This window comes from Rhinolophus hipposideros, assembly GCF_964194185.1.
Source record: "Rhinolophus hipposideros genome assembly, chromosome: 22".
Classification (NCBI taxonomy): Eukaryota; Metazoa; Chordata; class Mammalia; order Chiroptera; family Rhinolophidae; genus Rhinolophus; species Rhinolophus hipposideros.
In genome coordinates this window covers 7,357,891-7,371,026 of record NC_138068.1, presented here as the reverse complement: position 1 = coordinate 7,371,026, position 13,136 = coordinate 7,357,891, and the positions used below count along the sequence as shown (strand labels likewise).

Below are 13,136 nucleotides of genomic sequence, written 5' to 3'. Positions count from 1 at the left end.
AGCCACCACCTCCCCAGGATTGCCTTTTTTTTTCCTTATCTTGACGCGCGCGCGTGTGCGTGTGGCGCGTGTGCGCCCCTCGTCCCTTCCATCCGAACCCGGTCTTGGATGTTTAATAAAGAAATCAAGTGTCTCAACAGTCACCAAAAAAAAACCAAAAAAAAAACAACCAAACAAACAAAAAAATTCCAAAAAGCAAAAACAAAAAGAGAGAAAGAGGAAAAAAATCCAAAACAAACAAACAAACAAACAACAGGCACAGCCCAGCTCTACTTCAAACCAGCCGGCACGAGCCGCCCGTGTCTGCCCTCCGGAGCGGGGGTCTCTGGCCGGTGGTGGAGGAGTTGCAGGGGGGACCGCCGGGGGACAGAGGCCGAGAGACGCCTAGGAGCCGCCGGGCAGGAGGCGGAGGAGACCCGGACGCGCGAGCGAGACCGCGGGCCCCGCGCGCGGCTGGGGCCGGGGCGCCAGAAGTGGGACTGGAGCGGAGTAGAGCGATGCCAAGGAGGAAACAGCAGGCACCCAAGCGGGCGGCAGGTAAGAGAACCAGCTCCGCTCCGGGGCTGCCCCGCCGAGCTGCCCTGTGCGCCGAGCCCGCGCCAGCCCACCTGGCCGGGGTGCCCCAGGACGCCACCCCGCCCCAAGCTTTTGGGGGAGTCGCTCTCGGAGGCCCCTCTCCACCCTGCGGATAACCCCATCCTCTCTCGCCTTCTCCGATCTCCCAAATCCTTCCCTTTCCAGGCTCCGTCGTTTGGGTGGGGGTAGCTGTCCCACCAAACCTTCCCTCCTTAAACTTTTTTTCCTCCACCCCACCCCTAACTTTCTCCCAGTCTGTTTCTTGCTTCTCCGGCCAAAGTTGGGTTGAGGATTTGGGGTGCGGAATAGGGAGACATTCTTTCCACCCCCTCATCCCTCTGCATGGTCAGTGCCAGTGGCTTCTGGCCTCGAGGGACAGCTTTTCCTCTGCTGGGGTTTGGGGCGCTGAAGTGTGAGCCATACCCAAGCCCGGGCTGCAGTCTAGCTTGGGGTGGGAGGTGGGGGGGGGGTGCGGCAATGGGAGTTTAGCTTTGATCGCCAAGGTGGAAAAAAACACTCCAGGAAACGCATGAACCTTTGAATATGTTTGCTAAAAGGTTCCACGTTTGGAAATCTAATCAACACTCTCCCTTCTCTTAAAAAAGGAGGAGGGGGGAAAATGCCCCCATAGAACACATTGAAACAGCTCTGGTTTCTCTTTGCCCAGAGAGTTGCAAACTTTGTAAATTGATTTGTAGGGCAGAAACTATCCAGTATGAATCCTCACTTACCACCCCCACCCCCCCAAAAGAGAGGAACAGGTTAATGGATCAGTACAATAGACCTTCGGAAGGATTTTCTTTTTTCTTTTGGGTTGCTTAATTGCTTTTTTAATAGTATGCTGGGGTTTTGTTTCTCGGAAGTGTGATATGAAAGTTCATTTTTCTCCTGCCAGACCCACCCACTGAAAAATCAGCTTTCCACTTGATTGCTAGTTTTGATTTGACATTTGATTGATCACCTGTCATCTCGCTGCCTTTGATCTATTCATTCTTGATATATATCAATAAATCACTCACCATGGTAACTCAGAGTGCCAGTGACGCAAGCCTTGCCCTCTAGATTCAGAGCCAGGCATGCACAATTATTATCTTGTTTAGCTTTTAATGTGGGCGTTTTTATTTCTTTGTGTCCTTTAGTTGAATCAGGGCTTTAGCAAAAAGCTTAAGTTGTTTTTCTTTCCCCTGTCTTTTTACCCTCCTGCTTTATTTAGGCAGTATCAATTAAGGCTGGTCTTCTGCAGACCCACCATCACATTTCCTTCTGTTCCAACTCGCGTGAAACATGAGGGAGAAGTTCGGTGGAGCACTTTCATAAACTTTGCAAAGCCACCCTCAGAACAAATCCAAAGTTAGTTACAAATCTGGGCAAAGTGGGTGTTTGTGTCTGAGCAGGCTGGACCACCAAGCTCATCCTCCATCGTGGCCTGATTCCAGCCCGATTGGCAGTACATGTGCTTTGAAATATCCACAATTATCTTCTGAGCCCAGAATTGCCTCCGTAACCGTGTGCAGATCAGTTCAAATCACATGCAGAAATATTTATAAAGCTCTGATTCACGTCGTTTTCAATTGTTTTCCCGTAGAGCAAAACAATTAAAATATTTTTAGTGCCATATATGTTTAGAACTTGCCTAGTCCGTGAGGTGTCTTGTTTCAACTCTAGTTACCTCTTTTGAAATCAGTTTCTCCCTCCTACCCCTGTCCCTGTCTACGTTGAACTCACTTATTTTGTGTAACTTGGGTTGCTTTGTAACCTGACAGCTTTGGGGCGCACCCCTGGCCTTGTAGACCCAGGAAGAGTAAGCCTGTTCCATCTAGTTCTGGCAGCATAAGTTTAAGTGTAGCTAGATTATTAGAGATACCATCCTTATTGTTGTCCCCGAAGAGAGCCCTGGGCAACAGTCCAGCAAGAAGTGATACTGCCCTGAAAATCACTCTTTTTTTTTTTTTTTTCTCCTTGTTGTTCCGGTAAAGACCATCAACAACTAGGCAGTAATTTAAATTACCAGAATGACTGGACATAGCTCCTTTGGTAAGCTCATTACAAAAAGTGCATTGCTCAGAACTGCACTGCGTTGAGTAGAATTATTTTCTGATCAATGAGGATCCAGGTGTATGGAAGATAACACTGTGTCACATTATTTAAATCAGATCCTTTGCTACTCGTGCTGGCTCATCTATTTACTGGAGTGTGTGTGTGTGTGTGTGTGTGTGTGTGTGTGTGTGTGTGTGTTAGGAAGTTGTGGCTGTGGTTTCAGTTTTCTGGCCTTTTGTATTCGTACTGTCTTTATATGTTTGTTTTTATGGCTTTTATTATTTTCACTGGAAGAAGTGGAACCCCCTTGTCAAGCTGAAAGGGAATAATTCATATCGTATACAACGAGGGCTCCTCTTACCATATTTGTTTGCTCACATATTAATAAAGTGGGCAATTTTTTCGTGCAGTGTTTCTTTCCTCTGAAGTCCCCGATGCCGCACTCTGTTTTAGCCGAGGTGGTCACTCACAAAGAAAGTTAGCCACTTCGGAATTCTTTAGCCAGTGAACATCCAGGGGAATGAACAAGGTGGGTGCTAAGATTGGGGCCATCCTAACTTTTATCACTGTTTGAAAATGAAACACAAGGCACAACTGTAAGTAATTATTTCCATGGACTGATGTTGAAAGCTTGATTTCTGGCTTGATTAATGAATAATGTAAGATAGAAAAAGCCTGTGAGTGAATCAGAGCTGAGACTATCTTTCCCAGGAACTGTTTGAGGCAATTTGATTCCTTTGCATTATTAGTCTAAAGTTCCATGTTTCACGGAATCAATTACAGAACTTTCTAGTAAAGCAGGTATCCAGCTAGAATGAACGAGCTGACATTATAAGCGATGGGGAATTTTAGTCCTTAGTTGTTATATTCCCCCCCTTTAAGGGAAGGGATGTGAGGTAGGCAGTTCTCTTTAAGGAAACAGCTAAGTCAGAACATTTCCCTCCCAAATGTCATTCTTGCTGGCTTACTAAAGCTGTGCTATTCCACCATACTATTACTTCGGGCAAGAAAAAAAAAAAAGTTTTGAAAGCAGGCTACCGTACCCCAGAGGTTTGTGTATGTGTGAATGTGTGTGCTTGTTTCCTTGGATGTATATTTCACTCACCACTAAAATGCGTTTACTTTTACCTGAAAACATTGCAGAGTTCTGTACCAGCATTGTACCTCCTATCCATTTTAGGGAAGCTAGAGAAGATGGCAGAAGGGTGAAACAAAATACAACAGTGCTTTGATTTGCTTGTATTTTGCAGGATACAGAGTAGTTAAAATTTTAAAATTGAACGCTTCTCTTTTCTACAACCTATCGCAGTCTCTGTACACACATGTGTAATACATATTTTATTTCACCATCCTGAGTTGTTGTTTTTCTATAACACCAGCCAATTGCAATAGAATGCACAATCTTTGAGGATAATATACACGTGAATATCTAATGTATATATAAATTGCAGGATTCTCCTCCTGCCCACCCAAAGAAATTAAATGTTTCCTTCTTGCAGACTCTCAAAAGCTCTCTGAGAATCCAGATCTGAGGGAAGTCTTGCAGGATAGAACAGCTCAGCTCCCTCAGTTTATTTTGTTTATTTAATATGGAGATGAATGATGCAGATTTTGTTTTCATGAATGTCCTTGTGTAGCAGTAAACATTAGGCTATTAGCAATCATTACTTAAAACTTGCAATTTGCACCTTAATAGCACAGATTATTTACGTGGGGAACATATTCAGCAGGGACAATTCTAAATACTGCAATGGAGTATAGAGATGACCTGAGCCATCTCCCTTTCAACCTCCTGACAACAGTGACTGGACGAACAGTGAGGTCTCAGCCATCTCAACCAGCAGGGTGTGGAGGGGGCAGGCATCTCAGGGTGCGCTTTACCTTGAATTTACCTAGCAACTGGGGTGAGATTCAAGAGAATAGATATTGGGGTGGGGTGGACTAGGGACCCTGGTCCTCTTACTTTGTTCAAACATACTTCAGAAAGACAAGTTTGTATCTTGAAGATTTAGATACCGCATGCTGTAGACCCCTTCACTTACCTGAATAGTAGATTTTAACAGACAAATGGGGAAAATAAACACACACACCCCGCAAGGGGCTCAGCCGCATGAACTGGTCTGGCTCTTCTTGTTATTTAAGGCTGATCCCTGGAAAATCAAGGACAGATACCTTGAAAATGAGTCCTCCATAGTGTTTTGGATGGAAATTGATTACTTAAGTGGTCCTTTCCCCGCCAGTCCCCTCCCGATTTCCTTCTCCCACCTCGCATCTCACCCTTAAAGACTCAGATTGAATGGGACATTTCAAAAGCCCATTTGTTTTAGGCATTTATTGATTTCATTTTTAATCTGCCATATCAGGACACAATACATTAACCCTAATCAGCAGATTGCAAGTGACAGGGAGTTCTAGTGGAAGCTAGGTAAGGGAGAGGGGGCTCTGAGGAACTTCTCGATAGTGAAAATCTTCTTGAGGCTTGGGGATTGGACGCTGGAAGCTCCTTTGAGGAGGGTGGAAGCGTTCCTCCAGGATCCCATGCATTTATTTTCCTACCACCTTACATTTGTTTTTTTTCCAGTCATCTCAATTCTCTTGCTACTGTTTGGGAAACCTTCACACCCAACAAATACCTCCTAGGCTTCTTTAGCAGACCTGTCCCTGGAAACGTCTTGCCTTTTGTCACACTTCTCCAGCAGAGGCTTAGGCTTTCCTTTCAACCCAGCTGACTTCTCACTCATCTGATGGAATTTCTCCAACTGCATAATACTTGGGGTGATCTATTTGTCTTCCCAGTGGCTTGGGAATTCTGCTCTCAGTTGAGCAGGTTTTAAAGGGACACTGAGCCTGGCATTATTTAAGGCCACTGATAGGATGCCCTTCTGCTCATCTCTCCAGCTGAGCTTAGGAAAATCAGCCAGGAAGAAAACCTGGGCCCCGCTCATGTTGGAGCTGGGTCTGTAATTAGCTGACATGACCCGAATTAAATATCCAGAGTGCCGCTGCCCTTCCATCGCTGTATTTGTACTATTAATTTTATTTAGGGTTATGTCTGGGAAGACTCAGCCACTATTTCAAAGCAAAGCCTGCATCACCCAAGTTTCCCCTCAAAAAGTACAAAATTGCCTAACAAATTTTATATGAAGACCAGGCATACACAGAGTATCATTTTCATTTGATGCAAAGTCAGTTGGAAATATATTAAACTAACAGTTAGAGAGTGTCTTGCATCGCTTCCCTGAAGCACTGCTTTTTCATTACATATTTAATTACAATCAAATTGAGCGACTTTTATAAAGAAAAAAATCACAGTGGTATTAAAAGAAGCTTGGCACACAAATAATTTTATTGCTTTGCAAGTTGCGAACACTGTTATATTTTTACTTCTTTGGGAGAAATTTATTTTCATTTTCTAATGTCGTGATACATGCAAAATGTCTTTTCTGTGGTGTGTATGTATCAGGGCGATCTCATCCTTCTACCTTGGGGAACCCTGTTTACCCTGGAAGAGGTTTTCACATCCCTTTTTCAGTGATTTGTAACAATGTGTGTTTTTAGGATTATTTAAAGTTTTATAAGTTCCACTTAAAGTTAGAAATTCTCCTGTCCCTTAGGGTGGCTTTCAGCAAGCAGCATTTCGATGATGAAGGAGCTTAGTCATTCTAACTACCTAAGAAATAACCTCATTGAGAATGTTTGTTTGATTACCTGGACATTGCAGTAAGAAAAAAAACACCATCTCTTTACAGGCCTCTATCATCTGACACTGTTTTCACTAGATTTACAATTCTTTTCCCCCTACTACTGACCTTTCAGTCACTTGTTTTAGGAACTTTTTTCAGAAGAAGAGATAGGGATAGCATTTAAAGCGGGTTTCAAGAGACTGTGGGTCTTGAGGACACGAGGATAAAAGTTAGAGACTTTAGAGCCTAAACACCCACTTCTGGGCTGTGTCTGTAAACTCGTAGGAAAATGTGCCAGCGCGTGGTTCCGAATCTAACCTGGACGTTAATCTCAGTGTCTGCAGCGTTGTGGCCGTATTCATGTTGTTCATTTTGTCAGAGAAGCCATCACGAGGGTATGGACTCAGGTCCTTTCCGATGACACCGTGTACATACACAGGCACACGGAAAAGAAATCTGAGATGCAAGTGGGAATGGCCGGTATATTTATTTTCAAAGCAAACTCCATGGATGAAATGATTAAATAATTCGGAGGGATTTGAAAGTCATGAAAATAGCCATGTGAAATTTCTAATTGCTGCCTCTCTCAATCTTTTGCATTCTCTCTGCAGAAAAAGCTGTCCTCTGGGCATCCTCGAATATTTTGTGATGCCACAGCAGTCCCTAAAATTGCCTAAAATGTTAGAAATTGAAATTCAGGAGGCACGGCTAGCTAATCCTGTCATTCATATATCAGTATTATTTAGCTGTGGTTAACAACAGAGAAATGCACCGTGCAAAAGTTTTAGAGCTAATGAGCTTAGAGGAATTACATGGGAATAAAAACTACCTGGATCGTATATGAAAGCATTTATTTTGAATTTTGCTCATCTAAAGGAGACTTATCTTTCTATCTGTGTTATTTTAAAAAACAAGTTCAATATCCCCGTACCTATCACCCAACCTGAAATAGGGGTAATAAAGCTCTGTCTGGAGGTACAAAGGTAGAAGGAATTATAATGCACATGCCTTTTAAAAAAAAAATAGTTTTAGAACACCAAGTGTGGGCATACCAACTAAAAGCAAAACCTCAACAAGCTCTATACTATAGCTGGCTCAGGGTTCAAGATCACAAGGTTTGTTTCGGCAGGTGAAGAAGAACGTAGCATTGCATTTGAGCTACACATTTGTCTCCCTTTGGCAAATGAGCAGTGCTGAAGCAGGGAAGGTTTTTAAGGAGGTTTTGAGCTCTTTTGCATCTCTCTCCAAAGACTAATTTAATTGAAAAGCTGTGGTGTCCATTTATGTTAAAGGAAAAGCCTTGTATTTTCATAAAGCTCCTGGATACTAAGGTGGGTTAAAACAAAAAAAAACCAAACAAACAAAAATACCGACAGCATTCTGCAGTTTCTGGCTGTACAAAAATTGAGATCAGTGGTCTTAATTAGATGGGTGCTTTCAGAACTGAATGAACACTCTGAAATCACCCCTGAGCTTTCTTCCTAAAGCGGCATCTAAGTCATTTCTATGGAAATGATACAGTTTAGATATTAAGGTGGGTAGAACACAGTTATTGTTTTTAATGAAAGTAGTTACGAAGGGCGGAATGAGATAAAAACAGAGTTGGCAGCGGCCATTCTGTTTGGAATGAATTTGGAAGAAACTTCCCTGATGCTTTACTGCGTTGTGAAAAATCCATGAAATCTGGTGATGTGGGAGATACCAAAAGGAGACAGAAGGTCAAGGTCTTCTGTCCTTGGGGAGAAAAGGCTTGTGTAACTGAGAGCAGAGGCATATACATGTTTCTATGTAAACTGCAAGGGATTTACTCTATTTCACTTCAATGTATCAGATTCCTTAGAATTTTCTGTGTATTAAGAAGCCTCTCTCTTATACCCCAGGGAGATATGAACAGCTTCCGGGCCAAGCGGATGCTGTAGAGAAGAATTTATTCTCTTCGTTGGGAACCATTCGGTACAGAAGAAATGCCAAAATGAAACACTATAAGCATGTTTCATATCAAAATGGCCTTTGGCTATTTTCCTTTATTAGAAAGTTGGGTACATGGCTTTGCGCTTCTTGTTTTCCCCCTTGGGATTGGGTTTGAGACGATGGTTAGAACCGTGGAATTAGGAGGAAGTGACGTGGGTTCTGGTTCCAGCTTGGCCCTCGCTAGCTCTGTGGCTCTGGACAAGCTCGAGAGGCAAACCTTCCTCAAAGGATAAGAAGGTGAGTTCAGGCGTCAGAATAACCCAAGTTCAAGTCCCCGGTTTCATTTCTTTTGGGGCCATGTCAACCTGGGCAAACATCTCAAATCTCTGCTCCCACTTTCCAACCTACAAGATGGGGGTAATCATAGCTCTTCTTCAGACCCTTGTTGAGAGGATTGTGTGAGACTAGGGCTGAGACAATTCACTAAAGGCAGTGAGGGGCCACAGCGAACAGTTACTGGGAGTGTGTCTGTACCCTGAACAGCCAGACCGGGAGAAATGTATAGCAGGCGGGGAAAGAGCAACCCAGCAGTTATCATGGGACTCGGTGTTCAGGGCTTGGAAGAAATCAGACATGGGTGCGTTCTGATTTTTTAACACTGGAGATACAATGACTGAGGAGGGTTTTAGCCTGTTCTCCTGAGAACGACTTAAGCTGGGCTAGTTGGAGCCCTGAACCTGCTCAAGTGTTTCTTTCCCAAGAAATAGTAACTATAGCACCAGCACCGACACCAGTAGTAATGATATTTGCCACTCCATACGTGCCTATTATAAACCAGGCACCTTACCAAGTAGTATTTCTTGAGTGGCTCCTTTGTGCCAGGTCTTATTCTGCTGACCCAAGTTAATAGGGCGGGTGTGATCCCTGGGGAATCCTACCCTCCAGTTGGGAGAAGCTAGAGCACGTACAAGTAAATTAACAAAGAGAGAACAAAGATAATTTTCATATAGGAAAAAAAAGCTATGGATGACAACAGCTTTATAAAAGCAAACGTAGGACAGGAAGCATTGAGGCCACCTCAGCGTGGACTGTCAGGGGTACCTGCCAGAGAAGGGTATTTGATCTGAGTCTCACTCTTAGGACATTCCTACGTGCTAGATGCTGGCGTAAACCCTATGTTACTGATGGGATCTGAGTAATTTGCAGAGTAACTCATTCAAGGTCATGCAGTGGCTGAGCTGGCTTTACAACGCCCTGCTTCCAAATATCCGTGCACTTAACCTGTTGTGATAGCTTATCTAGAATAGCCATCGTGATTTGCCAAGGAAGGACCCTCCGTTCCTGTTAGTCTTCCCCTGCATCTGTTGTGATGGCTGAACCTGTGGGGAGGGTCTCGAGAGCATTGGCAGAGGGTGCTGCCTCTAGTGGAATCTCCTAACAGACGCTTCGGGCCATCTGTCCTATATGGAGTCAACTCTTTCTTCTGTGTTCCTAACATGTACATGTGTCCTTTCATATGTTCATCCACCCAACAAGTGTTTACTGTCCACCTGCTACATGCCAGGCATTGGTCTGAGTCGGAAAGGAAAAGCCCTTTCTCTCACACAGCTAGTGTTCTTGGGGGTGAGACCCAAAAGCTAGGGAACAAATAAATAGATAACATACTATTGAATAGTTCCAATTGCAGTTCCGAAAAATAAGTCAGGATTGATGGGGTAAGGAGTGATGGGAGGGTTACCATTTTATATCACGTTGTCAGGGGCAGTGGTCATGTGGTAACGTTTGATCCGATCTGCACAAAAAGTAAGGAACTCGCCAAGCACAGGTCTGGGAGCTGCATTCCAGGTAGAGGAAGCAAGGAGCAGCTGCGGCCAGAATGGACTTGCCCGTCTGAGGAAGACGAGGAGGCCACTGTGCTCCTGGAACGTTGCAGTGGGAGAGTGATAAGAAATGAAGGCGGAGCGGTGAGCCAGGGTGTATCATGTGTGGCCTTCTAGAATTGATTCTAAGGACACCCCTGGAGGGGTGCAAGCAGGGAAGCGATGTTGTCTGATTGGGTGCTTGGCAGAACATAGGCACTTGTTTGTATTTCAAAGGTGGTGTGGACTCAGGCACGTTGGCCCACCCGGTCTACTTACCTGGCTCCTCAGATGCTCAGAATGATACAGGTGACATCTAGAGACAAGAACCCAGGGCCAGCCTTTGTGGAGGAATTGACCAGTGCTGTGATGGATGACGTGGGCGAGGCTGTGGAAGGGCAAATGTTAAGAGCCAAGCAAATCTGGGATCCAATTGCATCTCCTCCCTACTTAAGTAGCCGGCCATGTGCCTGAAGGGGAATTCCTGAACCTCGCTGAACCTTGGTTTCCTCATCTGTCAAATGGGGACATGATATTGCTCATGTCACATCGCGGCTGTCATGATTAGAGAATGTGATGTAGGTGAAACGCTTGGTGTAGCCCCGGTGCTTACATTGCATCTTCTTCATGAATGAATGGTTTTCTTCTCCTTCCTGGGTGTTTTGTTTTCATTTTTGTTTTTCTTTTTGTTTTTGTCGCCCATATTTTCCTGTAAGAATTCCAGGAGAAATGTAGGCACTTGAATTACTTCTTGGTACCTATTAGGCACTAAATAAATATTTCCCGATGAATGAATAAATGAGGCTGTAAATAAATGAATGAATAAATACTTTAATTACTGTATTACTTTGTATACTAATTAATTGCTTTCGAGTATAAGGACCTCATTTGCACATCTAACGTTTTTTGGCAGACCTCCGTACCAATGATGATCATAGCAGCACTTTGAATATTTATCAATTTAGGAAATGTTAATGACAAAGCCTCTGATTGTAGTAATAAACTTGTATTTTTTCATCATGACATCATCTGCCTTCAGCCAAAGAGGAGTGATTCACCTTTTTTCAGTAACTATTGTTTATGCATCTTATAGACAGCGCTTGCTGAGAATATGGATTTGTCGACTTCTGGGTAAGCTGAGAGCCCCGGATGGAGCATTGCTGATGGAGGTGAAGGGGTTGAGGTCCCTCATTTCTGAGGTCCACCTCTCCCCCTCCTCTCTCCAGGTGCTCTGCCTTCCCAGCCCAGCAGCCTCTAGACGCTTCCAGCCTCTCAGGGTTTGGCAACTCTCCCCCTCCCCTCCCAGCAAACCTGTGCTCATCCCCTCAGGCCCAAGGTGGCAAAGCTTCCGGGTTGTTAAGCTAATAGGAGAAGGCTACAGGCTGTTTCCTGGTAACGCCTTCTTCACTTTTTAATTGTCACCATCAGATAAGTGCCTGGGAGAGGGAAGAAGAAAGGCTGGCTGGCGTTCGTTCAGGTATATCTTAGGACAAAGGGAGCTGGGATCTCAGAGGGCATCTGGGATTTCTGCTCCCTGCCTAAGAACCTTTATTTAACCGATATTACTGAAGGTCTGCTCGTGTGCCGAGTACTGTGGGAGGTACTAGAACTAGAGCCTTGAATCTAATTGACAAGAGGCCTGCTTCCTTGACGCTTACATTTAGTGTGGCAGACAGGTCACAAACAAAGCAAGCAGGTATATATATATATATATATATATATATATATATATATATATATATATATATGTCGCTTCATGTCAGGGCATGGTATGTGCAACAGAAAATTAAGGGACAGGGCGTGAGAGGAGGGTGAGTTGTCTTAGATAAGATGGTCAGGAAAGGCCTCTCTGTGGAAGTGATATTGAAACTGGGTTCTAAGTGAGGTGACAGGGAGAAAAGTACCACCCTTGGTGGGGGGCAGCTCCAGGCGGGTCTGGAGCATGCTGGGGGTGGAGGGTGGTTGAGGAGCAGCAAGGAGGCCAGGGTGGCTGGAGCTGAGATAGGGAGAGTGGGTGATGGGGATGGACCGATGGGTAGGAACTGAGCTGGGGAGCTTGGGTCCTAACTGAACCCGGGAGCTTTGGAGGACAAGGGAGCAGGGAGAGGCAGGATCTGCCTTAGGTTTTAACAGGATCATCCGGCTGCCGTGTTACTTATCAGGGACCAGGTAGGTAGACCACTTAAGAGGCTCCAGCATCAATCCAGCCCAAAGCCGGTGATGCCGTGGGCCCGGCTGATGGCGGAGCAGATGGGAGACGTGGTCCACAGGTAGATAAGATGTGCAAATAACTGCAGGTGGTGTGAGTGAAAACGAAGAGTATACTGAACGCTGTCAATGAAAGCCCTGATTATGTTATTCCTATTCCTATTCAGACTTTCTCTACTTCTTTCGCTTCTCTCCTCTAGTTATAGATAAGGTGGTTACTGCAAATTGTTAGCCTATCGTTTTCTGAGCCAAAGTAGAAACAAGGGACAGAGTCTGAAGCTGCATTTATTGTAGAATTGACTGTACAGGGGAAGAGGCCACCCTTTTCAGAGCACGTTTCCTGGAGTCCTGGAATCACCTCTTCACACATCTCCCCGTGCCCATCAGACAGTACAGTGTCAGGGCAAGGGGGCAGGCCCTCGAGTAGGACAAGGGTTTGATTTCTCTACAGTGGATCATTTCTTGCTGTGTGACCTTAGGCACCTTTACCTCCCAGACTTTCAATTTCCTCATTAGCAAAACAGACCTACGAAAAAGGGACCTCTCCTTGGGTTTTTACAAGGATTCATTGAGATAAATCAGATAACCTGCTTAGTTAGCACGGTGCCTAGTACATGGTAAGTAGTCAATAAATTTTAGTCAATGTATTAACAAGTTAATAATCCTCTCCATGCCTTGATTTCCTTGTTGGCAAAGTAGGGATATTGAAAGCCCCCTTTTAGGTTGTTGGGAGGAACAAATTATAAACACCTGCAAAGCACCTAGAACAGTGCCTCGTATACAGTACGTGCTCAATACGTGTCAAATTACTAAAATCATCACCATGACTCTGAGCTTGGAACCTTGAGGGGATCTCATGCCT

The 13,136-nt window shown here is 44.5% G+C and overlaps 1 protein-coding gene across 3 annotated transcripts in view; it reads left to right on the top strand.

The window, feature by feature from the left end:
• TSHZ2 (teashirt zinc finger homeobox 2) overlaps window positions 1-13,136 on the top strand; it is a 422,466-nt gene continuing 409,330 nt past the window's right edge. For 2 of the 3 annotated variants that reach the window (XM_081033543.1, XM_081033541.1), the window contains exon 1: window positions 7-537. In XM_081033543.1, the coding sequence (XP_080889669.1) occupies window positions 498-537 (40 nt within the window). In that variant the 5' untranslated portion in view covers window positions 7-497. Of the gene's footprint in view, window positions 538-13,136 lie in introns of all 3 variants that reach the window. The other variant, XM_081033542.1, reaches the window with a different exon arrangement.